A 20,526-nucleotide genomic window follows, 5' to 3' on the forward strand; every position below is an offset into this window, starting at 1 on the left:
TTCACTGTTACCAACCAACTATCTCCACACAGAATACATTAGTATAATGAATACAGCATCACAAATTTTAAAGATAATCATATTTTTCCTAAATATACAAACATGGGGCATTTATGCCTCAACCTAATAGGCAGTTTGGGAATCTGACCTCCAAATGTAATGAAATTTGTTAAGTAACATTGACCTGGTAGTATAGCCTACATGCAACCCCACAGCTGGTGTAGAAATCATGTGAAAATCTCTCATCCTCTCTTTCCTCATCCCACAGTAAGATTTGAGGAGGGTCTTGTAAACCATTAAATGCAGTAACGAAAGCAACAATGTGGGTAGGCACAGTGAGTTATAAAAAAAGTACCATGTGCACTGCAAAATAATTATTTGTCTGATGATTTTATCTTAAAGTAGCTACTATTTTATAATGCCTGTACATTAAAATGTAATAAACATTTCATCTAAATCTTTTAGTATGTATACCCAGCTTAGATATACTACAGCAAAATTGTATTTTATTTGGTATGGCATAAAAGAATCTTATACCATCTGAAACACATCCTAAGCTACCATACTCAAGCTTAGGCTATCGTACACCACAGTTTGAAATACTGTGTAAAAATGGAATACATCATATTTGATGATTAAAAAAATACAATGACCACACTTTATTAAGGGATGTTATCTCAAAATTTTAATTAAGATAACAATAAGCAAACAAGTGAGAAAGGAGTAAATATGCAAACAATGAAATCCATACAATTATAAGTACATCTCTTAACCCTTAAATGCCAAGCCTCTATTTACAAAAACGTCTCCCGTATGCCGGCGGCATTCGAGAGTTAGCGCCGAAGCGGAAAAATTTTTTTTTTTTAAATCACAGCATGCTTAGTTTTTAAGATTAAGAGTTCATTTTTGGCTCCTTTTTTTGTCATTGCCTTAAGTTTAGTATGCAACCATCAGAAATGAAAAAAATATCATTATCATATATAAATATTGAAATATATGACAGCACAAAAAACATTTTTCATATATAATTTTATACAAATCGCGCTGTGAGCAAAACGGTTAAAGCTGACAGGATATTTTGTTTTTCTTTGTATTGTACACTAAATTGCGATGATTTTGGTATATAACAAATTGTAAAACGATCAAAGCAACAAAGAGAAAATATTATCACAAAATGATGCATGAATTAAGTAACGCGGGACGTAAAAAAATGTTTTTTCAAAAATTCACCATAAATCGAAATATTGTGCTAGAGACTTCCCGTTTGTTGAAAAATGAAGCTAATTGATTGAATATTACTAGACTGTAAGTGTTTTAGCTTACAATTGCAGTTTTCGACCATTTCGGTCGAGTTAAAGTTGACCGAAAGTAGAATTTTTTCTATTTATTGTGATTTATATGAAAATATTTCAAAACTGATAAAAGCTACAACCATGAATTATTTTCTGTTGTATTGTACATGAAATTGCGCACATCTTTATATATAAAACTTTATGTAACGACTAATATAAAATGGTGCAAATATTACGACAACGTGACGAAAGAATTTCTGAGATGTTCGGCCGAGTTACCGCGCGGACGTAAGGAAAATGTTTTTTTCAAAAATTCACCATAAATCGAAATATTGTGCTAGAGACTTCCAATTTATTGCAAAATGAAGGTAAATGATTCAATATTAATAGAATGTAATAGTTTTAGCTTACAATTATGTTTTTCGACCATCTCGGTCGAGTTAAAGTTGACCGAAGGTTGAAATTTTGGCAGTTATCGTGATTTATGTGAAAATATTTCAAAACTGATAAAAGCTACAACCATGAGCTATTTTCCGTTGTATTCTACATGAAATTGCGCACATTTTCATATATAAAAGTTTATGTAACGACTAATGTAAAATGATGCAAACATTACGACAACGTGACGAAAGAATTTCTGAGATGTTAGGCAGAGTTACCACAACAAACATAAGGAAAAAGTTTTTTTTTTCAGAAATTCACCATAAATCGAAATATTGTGCTAGAGACTTCCAGTCTGTTGCAAAATGAAGGTACATGATTGAATATTACTAGAATGTACGAGTTTTAGCTTATAATTGCATTTTTTTACCATTTCAGTCAAGTTAAAGTTGACCGAAGGTTGAAATTTTGGCAGTTATGATTTATATGAAAATATTTCAAAACTGATAAAAGCTACAACCAAGAGTTATTTTCTGTTGTATTCTACATGAAATTGCGCACATTTCCATATATAAAACTTTATGTAACGACTAATATAAAACGGTGCAAACATTACGACGTGACGAAAGAATTTCTGGCGCGGACGTAAGGAAAAAGTTTTTTTCAAAAATTCACCATAAATTGAAATATTGTGCTAGCGACTTCCAATTTGTTGTAAAATGAAGGTAAATGATTGAATATTACTAGAATGCAAGAGTTTTAGCTTACAATTGCGTTTTTTTACCATTTCGGTCGAGTCAAAGTTGACCGAAGGTTGAAATTTTGGCAGTTATCGTGGTTTATATGAAAATATTTCCAAACTGATAAAAGCTACAACCATGGCTTGTATTTTGCTGTATTTTACATGAAAAACTTGCAAAAATTACAACAAAATGACGAAAAGAACATTTTCATATAGAAAACTTTATGTAACGGCTAATATAAAACAGTGCAAAAATTACAACAAAATGACAAAACTGAAAAAGAATTTCTAAATTTTGCGCACATTTCCATATATAAAACTTTATGAACGTTATAAAGCGCGCAAACATTACGGCGTAAGGAAAAGTTTTTTTCAAAAATTCACCATAAATCGAAATATTGTGCTAGAGACTTCCAATTTCTTGCAAATGAAGGTACATGATTGAATATTACTAGAATGTAAGAGTTTTAGCTTACAATTGCGTTTTCGACCATTTCGGTCGAGTCAAAGTTTACTGATAAAAGCAAAGGTTGAAATTTTTGTATTTCGATATAGAAAACTTTATGTAACGGCTAATATAAAACAGTGCAAAATTACAACAAAATGACGAAAGAATTTCTAAATTTTCGGCGAGTTAATACACGGGCGTAAGGAAAAAGTTTTTCCACTTGACATATTGTGCAGACAATTTTAGTCGATTGTAATGATTTTAGCTTACAATTGCGTTTTTCCAGTCCAGTAGGCGTTTTGAAATTTTTGGGTTAATAAAATGGGGTTGGGATTAAAATAATTGTGTTTATCAGCATATATAATGCATTACATATTTACTTAATACCGTATTTCAATTACGCAATATACAATAGCCTAAGCTCAAGGGCAGTAGTTTAGAAATGTTTCAGACAGTAGGGAGTCCATAAATTTTCCTATGCCACACCAAATAAATACCAATAATATTGTAATAATATACCTTCAACAAACCCTGAACCCATACATAAAAACAAACAAAACCATCTGCATGAAATTTTTATTACATTTTTAATGAGGAGATGCCAAAATTTGAGTACAAAATAGTAGCTGCTCACTCTGTAAAAAATTAGCAGACAAAACTCACCCTCACATGCTTTACATAGGGGACTTATCTTTTATTATGCCTGCATGTACTGTTGCATTATTGTATTCAACAGCTTACTGAAACCAAAGGCTCTAATGTTTCAGTTTACCTCCTCCGTCCAACAATTGTAGGTTTCAAAAGACATTATACAGTAAATAATTTATATTAAAATCACTCTTAATGTAACAGTGATTTCATTTCATACTCACAATATCAGACAACTAAAAATATCAATTATCTAAATAATATGCATATATATAAAATGTATGTCTGGCAGTAGCAAACAATAAAGTGATAGAAAGATTAACGCTGCCCAAAAGCTATCAGTATCATTCTAAAGTATGTATCCGATTTCGTGGTCATGTATTGTATTGTTGTAACACATTCCAATTGTACTGTCGTAACAATACAATTCTAATAATTTAATATACTGTATATTTTTGTTCATAATAAACTAACATTTTAATACAAAATGGACAATATTAATTTTAAGAAGTCAGAGACAGTCAGGATTTGCATGATTAAGAGACCCTCAACAGTTTTTACATTAATACTTCTGCATTCTTTTTTATTCATATACATACTGTATTCATTGTTATATGTATTTTGTAAATTTATTTTAAGAATTATACTTTATAGCATCTGTATGTACATGTTATTCTTCCTTAACTAAAAACTATAGTACATGAGTTGTATGTTTGTATGAACAGGTACAGTAGTAAAAAAAAATATGCCCATGCATATCTTGGGAAAATTACCTCCTTTTACATGGCATACAAATAAAAGAATGTAATGATTGATAAAAAAAATTATATTTTCATATGAAAGCACTCTCTTTATGACCAGAAAAATACATGCTAATGTTTGAGTGCATCGATGAAATGTATAGCTAGGTATGATGGTTCAGTTACCCTGGAAACAAAGAACTCATACTTACAATGCTACACAAGAAGGCATCAGTTACGTTCGTTCCAGTATCCACTATGTCTAGTACACTTTCTGGATTACTCCACTAAGTGCAAAATATGATTTTTATTTCACCAAACTCAGATATATCTGATAAGTAGTGAAAACCAATAAATCAAAGTCCACTACACTGAGGTGCCAATGTATTTCCAGCAAAAGCTGAAATAGTCACTGATGCTTGATAACAAGGTGATTACTGTAACCATTTCTTAGCTTGTATCCATATTACTGCATATCCATGTCACACCAACCTCATTACCGTGTTTTCACATGGAAACATCTTTTTGGTTTGGAAATAAACACGTTATTTTCATGAAAAAATTAAGTGTCATATATACTTACCAAGTAATTATGTACATAGCTATAGGTTTTCAACCAAGGCAGCCTAAAAATTTGAAATTCACAGTAGCGCTCTATTGTTTTTATGTAGTTGACAAACCCGCCCCTTTCGGGGAACAAGAGGAACAACACAGCAGAGAGCTTCAATTCGTTTGTGCCCTGATGTCTGAGGGAAGGCTCCGACTCTGTAATTACCTGGTAAGTATATGAACTTAATTTTATCATGAAAATAACATTTTCATATAAGTAACTTACCAAGTAATTACATAACTGATTCCACATTGAAAGATGGTGGGATACTTGGACATATTCTACTCCAAAACATTAAGTAATGATAATGACTTTGAAACAGAAAAATTGCTCACAGTGATACAAAGTTTGTTGTTTCCTTAACTGGTAAGAGAGCTACTGCAGGTAGATACTGCCCCTGGTTGGTGCCCTTCTTAACCTGTAGTGGCATGGCAGTATAGCCATGGGTCGCCCCTACTTAGGTGGGAACTTTACAGCGAAGGAAGACTTCCGATGGCTAACAAAGTTTACATAAGATGCCCTTGCCCTTGCCCTGGGCGTAGTACCTGAATAAAAAACAACCAGACAATGCTGTCACCTACACTGTAATAAAAACCACACCCCAACCACTAAAAACTGGTGGGCACTCCAGGTACATGAACTGCCAGGCACCCCTTGGACTCAACATCCGGACTAACTTGCACTTCAAATATGTATACATGGAAGAGAGGGACATAATATGTCTAAACGCAAGAGAGGTAGCAAAAGACCGAATCTCGTGAGCCTTTACCTTAAAGGTAGGCAAGATGTCTTCTTGAATCCGAGTGTGCGCTTCAGAAATCAAGTCTCAGAAAAAATGACAGCATTTTTGGAAAGAGGACGAAAAGGGTTCCTAACAGAGCACCGGAGATTGTTAGAAGGTCCTCTAATCTTCTCTGTCCTTTGCAGGTACAGGTTGACCATCACTAATCCGGCAATCAGTAGTCCGGAACAATCAGTAATCCGGCACAAATTTCGGCTAGAGTAATTTCTAACGTTTCTGCACTAATTTTCAAATTTCCTGGGTCGCTGCGCTAACTCGCTCGCCGGCCGCTTCGATTTGGTGGCGCAGTGTGCTGCATCAACAAACTGGTAGCCTAGCCTACATTATACTGAACTCTATTCACATATTAACAGTATTATACAAACATCAACATAACGAATATGCATCTTTTTCATGGATCTTTTAAAAAGTTATGCTTTACTACATTGTTTCCAATTGCGTATATTCTCATATTGCTTTTGTATTATAAATTGCGATCAATGTTTTGTTTTGGGAATCAACATCATGGTGTTTATTTCGCCGCATATCGCGGTGTTTATTTCCGCCGCATTTAACTAAGTTCAAAGTGCTTTTCTTGCTTGTAGTTAGCGTAAATGAATATGGATACTTTATTTATTTGGGACAAGGATATTTTTCGTTATACGAAGTGTTTTTAAGTCGAAATATAACTTAAATATGTCTCATTGTGAAATTAATTTAGCTTTTTTTCCGTTATTATATGACGTTCGCAAGAATCGCGGCTGGCCGTTTTGGGGGCATGTTTGTTATGTGTAAAATAAATCAAGATTCCGGTCACTATTTTCTCTTAATTTCATCATAATACAAGCTTTACGTATTTATCTTTTATCGGCGTGAAAACAGTGGTAATTTGTATTCTTTCATGCCCAGTAGTTTTGATTAAAATACGTTCTCTCCAGTTTTATTTACGGTCGAGTTTCATCCATGTTGCCGATGCACGATAATTTATAGTCATTAGCAGCTTGAACATTGTTTTCTCAGCTTCAGCTACAACCTGCAGCTTAAAGCTACTGTGGCAGTATATTTCCCTGCCGATCTTTTCTCCAAAGCGAATAAGGGAATAGTGTAAAAATTATATCAGTCCTATTGTACAGTACTTAACATCATTTGTAACATAACTACAGTAATTGTGTATTACTGTACGATGGTTGAAATACAAGCAAAACAGTTGTTATCCGATACGATTATTAGCAAAACAAGTTTCCCGTTCGGTTGTTCATGGCTGTACGCATTTACGTAAGAGTATAACATTACTAACAATACTTTTATCATTCTCTTTTACTTTTTTAACTAGCAGATGGAATAAAGAGATGGAGGAAAAGAAGTTGGTCTATTGTAAGTTGGTCTCTCTCGCTGCCTGCGCCTGCGTGAAATCTAAAAATATTTCCTAAATATTTTCGTATCGGTATTAATTGCTAACCCCATCGTAAACTCAAAATATTGTAAGTCAAATTATCATAACTCGAGCACTACCTGTATTTGATAACTGTCTTTTCTTTATTAACCAACTTGTGCTGATTTATGGGATATTTTAATTCTAAGATGAGGTGCTTAGCTACTGGGTTTCTTGTATTCTAGCCTAATAAATGGCTAATCCGGCACCCCCCAGGTCCCAACGATGCCGGATTAGTGATGGGCAACCTGTAGTATCTAAGGGCTCTCACAGGGCATAGAAGCCTTTCTTCTTCCTTTGGTCCAAGGATGTCTATTAAGTTTCTAACGGTGAACGAATGGGGCCAGGTCTTGGATGGGTCTTCATTCTTTGCAAGGAACCCAAGAGAGAGAGCAGACTACATCTTGCGAAAAACAACTCCCTTGTCAATAGCTTGGAGCTCACTAACAAGTTTGGCAGTGGCCGATGCAACATGGTAGAGAGTCTTCCTGGTAAGATCCCAAAGGGAGACAGAAAGGAGAGGCTCAAAGGCAGGACCTGAAAGCCACTTTAAAATCACATCAAGGTTCCAAGAGATGCAATCCTACTTCCCTTGCTTAGAAGTCTCAAAGGATTTGATGAGCTCAATGAGATCCTGATTGGAGGACAGATCCAGACCTCTTATGTTTAAAAACATAACTTAACATTGCCCTATACTCCTTGGTGGTAGAGGGCGACAACTTCTTGGAGGACCTCAGGTAAAGCAAGAAGTTTGCGATCTGACTTACTGATGTTTCAGAAGACGAGACGCAATGTCAACTGCACCATCTTTGGAAGAGTGTTCATTTGGATTGATAGCCCTTGCTACAAGACTGGCGTCTGCATCTAGCAACAGCCTCTGCAGCTTGCTTTGAAAATCCCTTTGCTCTGATGAGGCTCCTGACAGTCTGAATCCTGTCAAGGCCCAAGCGGGCAAACCTTGGTGGAACCTGAAGAAGTGGGGTTGTCTGAGAAGAGACTGTTTTGGAAGAAGCCTCGGGAAATCCACTAAAAGTTGAAGCAGGTCTGGGAACCATTCCTTCTCGGGCCAGAACAGAGCAACAAGGGTCATTGAAACGTTGCAACGAGAGGAGAACAAGTTAATTACCATTCTGATCATCCCAAAGGGAGGAAGGCATATATGTCCAGGTCTGACCAGTCCAGAAGCATGGCATCTGTTGCCCTTGCAAGAAGGTCCGGGGCTGGCGAGCAGAAGAGAGGAAGATGGTGATTCCTTGATGTCGCAAACAGGTCTATGGAAGGTCTACCCCATAGCCTCCACAGATCGCTGCAGACCAGGGGGTCTAAGTTCCACTCTGTGGGCAGGACTTGCTTGTGACAGCTCAACTCAACTCAGTCTCCCCTGAATGAACTGGGTGATAACTGTCACCTGGTTCCGTTCTGTCTTAAGAAGATCTTTCGCAGCCTTACAGAGGAAGAGGGAGTGTGTGCCTCCTTGTTTGTGGATGTACGACTTGGCAGTGGCGCTGTCCATGTGAACCAACACCATCTTGCCAAAGGTCTGAGTCAAGAAGGACTGGAGGCCTATGTGAATTACCTTCAGTTCTTTGACGGTGATGTGGAGGTTTCTTTGCTCCAAGGACCACATCCTGGAAACTTCTTGACTCCCTAGAAGGGGTCCCCAACCTAGATCTGAGGCGTCAGAATAGTAGTACAGGTTGGGACTCAAAGGAAGAAAAGACTTCCCCTCCAGAAGTCTTCCTTCACATAACCACCATTGAAGGTCACCTTGATATCCGACGTGATGGGAAAAAAGTTAAGTATACCTTAGTTTAACCAGACCGCTAAGCTGGTTAACAGCTCTCCTAGGGCTGGCCCGAAGGATTAGACTTATTTTACATGGCTAAAAACCAACTGGTTACCTAGCAACAAGACCTACAGCTTATTGTGTAATCCGAACCACATTATAACGAGAAATTAATTTCTTTCACCAGAAATAAATTCCTCTAATTCTTCATTGGCTGGTCGGAGAATCAAGCGCAGGCCCAGCTGAGTGCTAGCCGAGAACGATACCAACCAGTCCAATGAGGAACTCGATGTGATGGGAAAGATGACGGAGTCCGGATGAGTCTTTCTGTTCCAGTTTGCCTTGAGGAAAAACTGCAGAGGTCTCATGTGTAGTCTGCCCAACTTGACGAAATGTTTTTTGAGGCCAAGGTCCCCAAGAGACTCATCCATTGATTGGCTGAACAGGATGGGAGAGAGAAGAACTTGTGAACTGTTAGAAGGCAGGAGTTGACTCTTTTGGGGAGATGGAAAAGCCTGAAAAGTCTGTGAGTTCAGTATCATCCCCAAATAAAGAATCTCCTGTGTCAGAACTAGTTGACATTTCCGCTTGTTGATAAGAATGCCCAGCTCTTGGGCCAGGGGAAGAGTCTTCTTCAAGTCCTCTGTGCACTTCTCCTTCGACAGGGAATGGAGAAGCCAGTCGTCCAAATAAAGGCAGATGGAGCCATTTGCCAAGTGGAGCGAGAAGTCACATGAAAACTTGAGGGGCTGTAGAGGCCGAAGCATATGGCCCAAAACTGAAGGACCCTGCCCTGAAAAACGAACCAGAGGAACTTCCTGGAGTCTGGATGGATGGGGACATGGAAGTAAGCGTCCTTCATGTCTTGGATGATCATCCAATCACCCTGGTGGATGGATCACAGGACCGTGCGGTTCATTCCCAAGTGAAACTTCATCTGAACGAAGTGATTCATGACAATGACATCTAGAACGGGTCTCCAACCCCCCATGACCTGGGGACAACAAAGAGACGGTTGTAGAACCCTTCTGAGTTGTGATCTTCGACTTCCTCTATAGCCCTCTTGTGAAGAAGGGAGTTGCAGGGCCGAAAACTTCTCAGAGCCTTCCAAGTAAGCAGACAAGGCAATGGGAGACTTGACTAAAGGAGGTTTCTCCCTTGACAATCCAAGGTTCCGCCCCTCTGCGATTCCACTCCCCTCAAAAGTGGCGAAGTCTGGCTCCTACTGGAGCACGAGGGACTGAATCCTCATTTCTTGGAGGAAGACTTGAAAGCAGACTTCTTACTGGATCTCAACAAAAAGCGAACATCAGCGCGAGGTCTTGGTTGGGGCTTTTGCTTGCCTCCACAAAAGGACTGAGGTTGAAGTGGAAAAAAGACTTATCAACAAAGGCACAGGACTCCTTCAGTTGCTTAGCGGACTGGGCCAGCACGCCCTGCATGGACTTTTTCTGATGATGGGGTGTGGGAAGAGATGCAGCTTGTCCAAGGGAGAGAAAAGAAGTGCAGACTTCTGGGTTTATGCAACCCCTTTTTTAGTGAAAGAACACCACAACTCCCTTTTCTTTAAGACCCCCATTGAAAAGAGGTCAGGACAGTCCACAATCTTCTTTGCGAGGGCCCCCAGAGTACAATCCATCTTGAACACCTTAAAGATGTTCTTAATGAGGTGATCAACTCGGGGCGAAGAAAATTTTTTGCCGACGCAAAAGCAGATTGTCGAGAAAAATCAATCAGCCTAGAGAAGTCCCCCTGGGAGGAGGCAGCGACTCCCAGAGAGGGAGCTTTTCCAGTAGAGTAGCAGAGCTATCTCCTCTGAATCAGTCTAGAGGGAGGAAAGGCAAATGTGGCTTTACTCTCTTCCCTCTTCGAAGAGAGCCAATCATCCACGTCTCTGAGCACTTTCCTCAAGGAGGAAGAAAGTACCAACTTGGGAAGCCTAGCACTGTCGTCTTGCTGTATCCTCATAAGGAAAATCGAAGCTGAGAGACCGGGGCAGCAGGCACAAAGAAGTCCGGAAAGCTGGCCATGGAAAATTCAAGTAAGGCAGCATATGACAAAGGAGGAGTGGGTTCTTATCCAAATTCCCTTCATCTAAAGTGCCAGGAGACAAAGACACATCCTTGGCAGTCTTGGAGGCTGTAGGGGGTCTTCTTCAAAAAGCCCATTTTTTCTTACAACCCAAAGGATAAATGCCATCGTGTGCATAGGGTAGATGCATATGCACTCAAGTAGCACCAACAAATAGTAACAGCAGTTTAGTGCAGTGACTCAGGAAATCTGAATTAACGATTGCCGTTAGTGATCGGGAATGGTTGACCTGTACTACTGGTGGCTGGTATATGGCTGGCACAGTAATACCCACTCACCTGTGCGTAAGCCAGCACTTTTCTTTTGAACTTAAAGAGACTTTAAGCCAGCACTTTACAAATCCTTTAAAATTTAAAGGACGACTGGCGGTCCCGGTTTAACGGGGTTCTTTGCAGGGAACGATGTAAAATCGGGGTCAATCGTCGAAAATCGTCAAAAATCATAAGAAAACTGGGTGCATTGAAAACGAATAAAATTATCTTTAATCAAAAACCTTCAAATTTGATTATTCTGCCATTTTAGGGCCATATTTCTTGTTCCTAAGAGAAATAATTTCAAATCTATTTGACCTTTCAACGTCGTGGTCGGAACCGTTGTAAACCGGGGATAGGAAATCTCACCTTTCACATAGGAGACATATTCCTACGGTCTGAAGATGACTTCTGGAGCTAACTGGCACTGTTCTACCTCCACCTATTATGACTTTCCCAATCATAAATAATGAGCAGAAGAAAAAATGACTACTGTAACCTTCTATGCAGCCTGGAATAGGAATGCACAGGCTGACTGAGCCCTGAGTCTGAGAAGGTTTTTCCAGAAAATTCATTCTGAAAAAACAGAAGGGCCTTGCCCTTCCAAACAGGAAGGAAATTACAGGACAGTAATTAGCTACATCATCATACAAGGGGTCCACTATAATATAATGGGTCCTTGTTAACAAGGGAGCAAAAGGTGTTGCATTTTTCAATGAAAAACAATCCAGAAGGATACACAGTACCAAGGGGTTCAACCCATTGCTGCAACAATGCCTACTGGCATGACAGGTAACCATCACTTTGCAGCAGCCAGAGATGAGAACCAACTACCTCATGTCCCCTTCCCTCCTTTCCCTTGCTTCCCTTTCAGACCAGACCTTGAAAGGGTTGGAAAGACTTCAGGTCCTTTCACAAAAGTAGGAGGCTGGACTCCAGGCATGGTTTCAAGGAAGTCTAAGCCTTCCTGTAACGGGACACTGCAAGTGCAGCTACCACCAAAAGCTTGGCTGTGGTTTCCTTCAAAGTTCCAGGTGACTTGAAGGACAAAGCATTGGTCGTCACATTGTCTTGACTATCAGAATCCTGCTTTCCACTAATTCCTCAACTTTACTATATCCTCCAATACTGATCCATCCCACAACCAGAAGTTACTCTCTACCAAAACTTCACAAGAGAAGAGGTTACACACCACTTCATACTTCCTTTAAAAACACTTGCATGTTAAGAGACAGGAAGAGCCACTTGCTAGATTAGCTGGATGCCAGTAAACCTTTCGATCTACAGAGCACTGTTCACCTCCAAGACACCTCTAGCAAGAGGAGTCCACAGTAGTCCAGGGTAAACCCTAAGGTTTGCTCAATCTAAGAGATCAGGTTTGGGAAAGGTGTAGTGATCACTTCCCTGGGAATTCACTGTGGTCACAAATGAGCCCAATAATCTTGTGAAAGGCCTCTCCAACTCACCTGCATGGGTTTTTTAAGAGAAGGACCACATGTCCTAATAGATCCCATGCAGAATTAGAAGGAACTTCTCCCTGAATTCCTTCTCATTTTGCATGGGATCTGTTGGAACTGATGGTCCTTCTCTTACAAAACCCAAGTACGTGGAGTCAGAGACGAACTTTCATAAGATTACTAGGCTCATTGGTGACCACAGTGATCTCAGTGGAGGCTCTATTTGGCAGAGAAATAAGAATGAGACTACTCCCCTTCAGGAGAGAGAGCTGATGCACTAACCAATTCCTTGACCAGATGGCCCAAGAGAATGGGCACAAGAACTACCCTGTAGGCACACAGAAGAGGAAGAGCTGGAACAACCAGGGTCACTCTGAGTGGATGCAAGATCATGCCCACAATGGTCTCAAAATACTCAGAAGTTTTGCACAATGGAGATCTGTCATGCATGAGCCCTTGGTACCTATGAACAGGCTATGGAAAACATGAATGCATGAGATCTTAGGGAAGCAGTGGTCCACCATACTGCACCTCGAAAAAAGCACAAGCAGTGCAGGCAGAGTCTGGAGCAGCCCTCCTCTCCTGAGAAGTATGGGAAGGTAAGAAGTCAAGAGTATGCTTGAAGAACTCAAGTCAACCCTGCCTATGACAGGCTCAAGCATAGCTGAGTGTACACATTCATCCCCAACTCGTGTGAAGACTTCCTGTGGTTCTTGAAAAAGTCTTCTTCTGGGACTTTTATTACTGCTCCTCATGAGAGAAAGCAGGCGTACAAGGTGATGCAAAAGAGGAGGATGAAGAAAACCACTTCTGCTGCTTCACTTTTCTTAGACACTAGCCTCACTATTTTATCCTCTAATTACATAAAAGGTCGAGGCAGGTTGACAACTAAGATCACTGGGGTTGTAATGAAACATATTTTTTTTACATTCATTAACCCCTACAACTATATCTTACAATACAAACATCTCAATATCTTTAAATAGATGAAATGAACTAAATGAAATTCTGCAACCCATGACTGATGTGCTAAATGTCAGATATGCAAAATAAAAAGAATGCCCTCTTCAAAATGGAAACCAGAAATGTTATCTACCACCATATTTTGATATTGGATAATTCCAATGTTCATATTTTTCATGATTAATACTTGAACTAAGCAAGTTAAAGTCTTAATATATCTTACCCACAAACAAAAGTTTTGAAGAGAGGGAATTACTTATTTTAGCAGGAAATAAAATTTTCTTACAAAACCTTTATTCATAAACCTTAACCGTGCCATAGCATTTGACTGGCCTTTAAAGGTTTACAGTCTTGGATTCAAGCACTTTGCGTTCCATGCTATTTCTTAACCTTTTATTTATTCATTCTAATGGCTAAGTACATTTTGTTGTTCACTATTATTTATATATAATATTTCATTTTCTTACCTACTCTTTTCTGTTCCTACACTAGGAAATTCTGTTCTATGGGTGCATCTAAACTATTAGTTTTTTCCATACAAATGTACAGTTGTTAATAACAGGCCTGCAGTGTTTTCAGATTTATAAATTTCCATCACCTCATTATTCTTAGCACAACCTTTGCAACGTTCTGTGCAAACCACTTCCATTGTAAGTTTCATTAAAAACTCAAAATTCTAAAGACACCAGGAAAAATAGCATAACTGCTCAACTGTGATTTCCATAGAATTAGAATGTTTGCATACATTTATGGATGTTTTCGCCCCTAAACCAAAAATATAACTAAGAACAGGCACTCCACCTTGTACTTACAATGTCTTGCCAATCAGCAAATGGGCGGTTCTGTATGATGAGTTCTGCTTTCTTTTTATTACAGCCACTGATAGCAGAAAGCTCTCCAACTGTGCCATCATTAAAGAAACTCAGAACAAGAGCACGGTCCGGAGTTAAAGTCATATCAGGCTCAGTGTCTGAATCTTCTTCACTATAAAATAAAAAATGTTCATATTAATGCATCCAAAGACAATTTAACACTTATATGTATTTATCGTCTTTCATATTTGACAATAATGACCTGAGGATCCCAAAGGCTTTAAATATTTCTGATACAAAAGCTACCTCCCTTTTGAATTTACATTTTAAAATATCCTTGACTCTCTTAATAAAATCAGTAAACAAAATGAATGTGAATAGATTATCAAGATGATACATCAATTTGAGTAGGACTTCGAATCAAATTTCTAATTTCATGGGGTTAACCAGAAAGAATCATCCTTGAATGAGGATTAAGATTATATCTTAATTAAAAAATAACTTCTTGTGTTTACTACAGGTATTCCCCTACTTACAATGAGGTTAGGTTCCAAAAAACCCATCGTTTGTTGAAAAAATCATAACTCGAATATGGCCTAGCCTACACTAGGGAATTAGTATCATCTATACATATATGGTAGGCTAGCCTACACTACACAGTATACTTTATACACAAATGGTATAGTAATTATTAGTGTCAGCTAATTCTGCAGGTTCAATGCAGAATGACATGATAAGTCAGTACAAAGAGAAATTGTATAACAAACAAGGCCCAGCCTGCACTTTCGTATATCATATACGGTAGCCTAGACTACATTACACTGTATTCTATTTTCACATAACGCCATATTATACAAACATCAAAATAACGAATGTGCATCTTTTCCATGGATCTTTTAAAAAGTTATGCTTTACTACACTGTATCCAATCGTAAATATTCTTATATTGCTTTTGCATTATAAATCCCGATCACAGCGATCGAATGTTTTGGTTTGGGAATCTACCACGCGGTCTTTATTTCGCCGCATTTAACTTGGTTCAGAGGGCATTTCTTGCTACTAGTTAGAGTAAATGAATCTCTAGATACTTTATTTATAAGGGACATATATATTTTTCATTATACGAAGTGTTTTTAAGTCGAAATATAACTTAAATATGTCTCGTTGTGAAATTAATTTAGCCATTTTTTTCGTTATTAGATGATGTTGGCGGCTGGCCATTTGTTTTGTGTAAAAATAAAATCAAGATTCCGTTCGCTATTTTCTCTTGATTTCATCATCATACTACGAGCTTTTCCTATTTATCGCGTGAAAACAGCAGTAATATGTGTTCTTTCATGCCCAGTAGTTTTGATTGAAATACTTTCCAATTTTATTTGCTGTCGAGTTTCATCCATGTTGCCAGTGCACGATAATTTATAGTCATTAGCAGCTTGAACATTCTTTTCTCAGCTTCAACTACAACTTTCAGCTTAAATTTACTGTAGCAGTATATTTCCTTGCCGATCTTTTCTCCAAGGCGGATAAGGGTAATGTAAAAACATATCAGTACTTAACGTCATTTTTAACATAACTACAATAATTGTTTAACCATACAATGGTTGAAATACAAGCAAAACAGTTGTTATCCAATTCGGTTATTAGCAAAACAACAGAGTCTCGTGTGGTTGTTTATGTTTGTACGCATTTTCACAAGAGTATAAGGTTACTAACAATACTTTTATCATTCTCTTACTTTTTTAACTAGAAGATGGAATAAAGAGATGGAGAAAAAGAAGTGGGTCTATTGTAAGTTGGTCTCTCTTGCTGCCTGATTCTACGGCAACTGTAGTGTACGCTGTTGCCCGTGCCCACTCGAAATTTAAAAATATTTTCTAAATATTGTCATACCGGTGTTTATTGCTAACTCCATCGTAAACTCGAATTATCGTAAGACGAATTATCGTCACTCATGCACTACCTATATTTACAAACGCACAAAAATTGCAAACAAACACTGACCTATTCTAACTCCTGACACAACGAGAGCAAGTGAGGTCAGCTCATTGAATTAATGTACCTATTCCAGCCTCTCAGGCCAACGTATTGTACACCGTACGCTGCCAGATTGTACGTTGTTGCCTGCGCCAGTCGCCCGCGAAATTTAAAAATACATATTTTCAAAATACTGTCGTATCGATATTAACCCTTAAACGCCGAAGCCCTATTTACAAAAACGTCTCCCGTATGGCGGTGGCCTTCGGGAGCTAGCGCCGAAGCGGAAAAAAAGTTTTTTTCAAAAAATCACAGCACGCTTAGTTTTTAAGATTAAGAGTTCATTTTGGCTCCTTTTTTCTCATTGCCTGAAGTTTAGTATGCAACCATCAGAAATGAAAAAATATCATTATCATATATAAATATTAGAATATATGACAGCGAAAAAAACTCGTATATAATTGTATACAAATCGCGCTGTAAGCAAAACGGTTAAAGCTAATGAGTTAATTTTTTTTAGTTGTATTGTACACTAAATTGCGATGATTTTGGTATATAACAGATTGTAAAACAATTAAAGCAACACAGAGAAAATATTATCACAAAATGATGCATGAATTAAATAACGAGAGGACGTAAAAAAGTTTTTTTAAAATTCACCATAAATCGAAATATTGTGCTAGAGACTTTCCAATAGTTTCAAAATGAAGAAAATTGATTGAATATTACTAGACTGTAAGTTTTTTAGCTTACAATTGCATTTTTTTACCATTTCGATCGAGTTAAAGTTGACCAAAGGTTGATTTTTTTCTATTTATCATTATTTATATGAAAATATTTCAAAACTGTTAAGAGCTAAAAGAATGATTTATTTTTTGTTGTATTCTACATGAAATTGCGCACATTTTGATGTATAACACTTTATGTAACGAATAATATAAAATGGCGAAAAAATTACGACAAGTTGACTCAAGAAATGACAGGATTTTCAGCGGAGTCCGTGCGCGCGGAGCGAAGGAAAAAGTTTTTTTCAAAAATTCACCATAAATCGAAATATTGTGCTAGAGACTTTCCGTTTGTTGCAGAATAAAGGTAAATGATTGATTGTTACTAGAATGTAAAAATTTTGGCCTACGATTGCGTTTCTCGAGCATTTCGGTCGAGTCAAAGTTGACCGAATGTTAAAATTTTGTCAGTTATCGTGATTTAAATGAAAATATTTCAAAACTGTTAAGAGCTAAAAGAATGATTTATTTTTTGTTGTATTCTACATGAAATTGCACACATTTTGATGTATAACACTTTATGTAACGAATAATATAAAACGGCGAAAAAATTACGACAAGGTGACTCAAGAAATGCCAGGATTTTCAGCGGAGTCCATGCGCGCGGAGCGAAGGAAAAAGTTTTTTTCAAAAATTCACCATAAATCGAAATATTGTGCTAGAGACTTTCCGTTTGTTGCAGAAAAAAGGTAAATGACTGATTGTTACTAGAATGTAAGAATTTTGGCCTACGATTGCGTTTCTCGAGCATTTCGGTCGAGTCAAAGTTGACCAAATGTTAAAATTTTGTCAGTTATCGTGATTTAAATGAAAATATTACAAAACTGTTAAGAGCTAAAAGAATTATTTATTTTTTGTTGTATTCTACATGAAATTGCGCACATTTTGATGTATAACACTTTATGTAATGAATAATATAAAACGGCGAAAAAATTACGACAAGGTGACTCAAGAAATGACAGGATTTTCAGCGGAGTCCGCGCGCGCGGAGTGAAGGAAAAAGTTTTTTTCAAAAATTCACCATAAATCGAAATATTGTGCTAGAGACTTTCCGTTTGTTGCAGAATAAAGGTAAATGATTGATTGTTACTAGAATGTAAGAATTTTGGCCTACGATTGCGTTTTCTCGAGCATTTCGGTCGAGTCAAAGTTGACCGAATGTTAAAATTTTGTCAGTTATCGTGATTTAAATGAAAATATTTCAAAACTGTTAAGAGCTAAAAGAATGATTTATTTTTTGTTGTATTCTACATGAAATTGCACACATTCTGATGTATAACACTTTATGTAACGAATAATATAAAATGGCGAAAAAATTACGGCAAGGTGACTCAAGAAATGCCAGGTTTTTCAGCGGAGTCCGTGCGCACGGAGTGAAGGAAAAAGTTTTTTTCAAAAATTCACCATAAATCGAAATATTGTGCTAGAGACTTTCCGTTTGTTGCAGAATAAAGGTAAATGATTGATTGTTACTAGAATGTAAGAATTTTGGCCTACGATTGCGTTTCTCGAGCATTTCGGTCGAGTCAAAGTTGACCGAATGTTAAAATTTTGTCAGTTATCGTGATTTAAATGAAAATATTTCAAAACTGTTAAGAGCTAAAAGAATGATTTATTTTTTGTTGTATTCTACATGAAATTGCGCACATTTTGATGTATAACACTTTATGTAACGAATAATATAAAACGGCGAAAAAATTACGACAAGTTGACTCAAGAAATGACAGGATTTTCAGCGGAGTCCGTGCGCACGGAGCGAAGGAAAAAGTTTTTTCAAAAATTCACCATAAATCGAAATATTGTGCTACAGACTTTCCATTTGTTGCAGAATAAAGGTAAATGATTGATTGTTACTAGAATGTAAGAATTTTGGCCTACGAATCATCGTAACTCGAGCACTACCTGTATATGTATCTTTCAGAGTAAAAGTTCCCACAGACAGTAGAAAATGTTCTTTGCTGCACATTTCGCTCCCCAAAAGTCACTGCTATCAGTCTTTACTTAATATCCAGTCTCTTTGGTCTCTCACTTGGTTATCCAACTTCTTTAAAGGTAACATCTTCCAAATTTCATCACTCACTTACGAACAAGCTTCTTGAATAAGCCCTAGAGTCTAAAATAAGACTTGTAGATTCACACAATCTTTAAGATAATCCAAGCACAAGAATTAAATAAATTATTATTTTCTACAGACGACTTACCTGTCATAAACCTTGGAACTACCAAAATTGTATTCATCCTCATCTTCTTCAACATCCTGAGCTTCACTTTTCATAGCAGCTTTGGCTGCAAAATAGTAAGTAAAACACATTTAGAAAAACTGTACTCCAAAAGAACTATAATTTTCATATATCAATTAATAATAAGACTACACCAACAAAAAACTGGAAACATTCACATAATACTGTACAAAAACTAACAGGATTACTAAAGACAGCTTGATATATTAAACACACCATAAACTTCAGCTTAAACTTATCTACTAACAAAAAATCTAGACTTGAACTAATCTTCCAAACAAAATTAAAAAAAAATAAGTTTGGTCACATACAAAATTTTTCACTGCACCCAAATGGCAACCAGTTGTCTCCAGACATGCAAATTCTCAAATCTTAAAAATAGAAGTAGTTAAGCTGTGAGTAAATAAATGGGAATGTGCACCTGAAGCCCATCAGTTGGTAGTAACTACACAACCCATTCAGTCACATACATAAGATTTGACAGCGCAAATATAAGAAAATAAGGGGATGGGCAGTAGGATCTTTAGTATATGATTGATCGGTTTGTATGGAAAATGTTTTACGCTATAAACACTTGCTTTGTCACAAAAAACAATAAATCATATTGAGCCTGAATTGCTATTCAGGTGAGAAGCTGAGCTGAGGAAGACTGTTGAGTTCTCTTTTGATAACAAGGGAGAGAGTAGGTCTGGAACAAAGGGTCCAAAAGACCCACATGGGATACTGGTACTCAAACACCCATAGTGATGTGGTAATTTGTACTGTATTTTCTTGAACTACAGGTGCAAAGATCAACTAACCATTCTGACTATATCTCTTGATAACAGAGATGTCAGAAAGAGAAAGGGAAGTCAAGAGAAAATATCTTTTATAGCTCTTAAACCTTGACCTGCCACGACTCCACGCCCTTTTGCATAATATCTCAAAGATAACATCACGCCCACACACCTGCAGTCAGAGTACACCACTCTCAATATTCCTCCTGAATGCCAGGCTAGTTGAGCAGTTCTGAAAACTTGATCTGACTACGCCACAGTCAATCAGCTCTCTAGATAATGCTAAAGTGTTTAGCCAGATTGATGCACCCAGACTG

General features: G+C 37.4%; 1 protein-coding gene across 2 annotated transcripts in view; it reads right to left on the reverse strand.

The window, feature by feature from the left end:
* The window catches only part of Etl1 (SWI/SNF-related, matrix-associated actin-dependent regulator of chromatin, subfamily a, containing DEAD/H box 1), a 171,544-nt gene that overhangs the window by 51,192 nt on the left and 99,826 nt on the right, over positions 1 to 20,526 (reverse strand). For both annotated transcript variants that reach the window (XM_067120410.1, XM_067120419.1), the window contains 2 exons: positions 19,395 to 19,479; positions 14,435 to 14,606 (listed from right to left, as the gene is read on the reverse strand). In XM_067120410.1, the coding sequence (XP_066976511.1) occupies positions 14,435 to 14,606; positions 19,395 to 19,479 (257 nt within the window). The remainder of the gene's footprint in view (positions 1 to 14,434; positions 14,607 to 19,394; positions 19,480 to 20,526) is intronic.

This window comes from Macrobrachium rosenbergii, chromosome 2, assembly GCF_040412425.1.
Source record: "Macrobrachium rosenbergii isolate ZJJX-2024 chromosome 2, ASM4041242v1, whole genome shotgun sequence".
In the NCBI taxonomy this organism is placed as follows: domain Eukaryota; kingdom Metazoa; phylum Arthropoda; class Malacostraca; order Decapoda; family Palaemonidae; genus Macrobrachium; species Macrobrachium rosenbergii.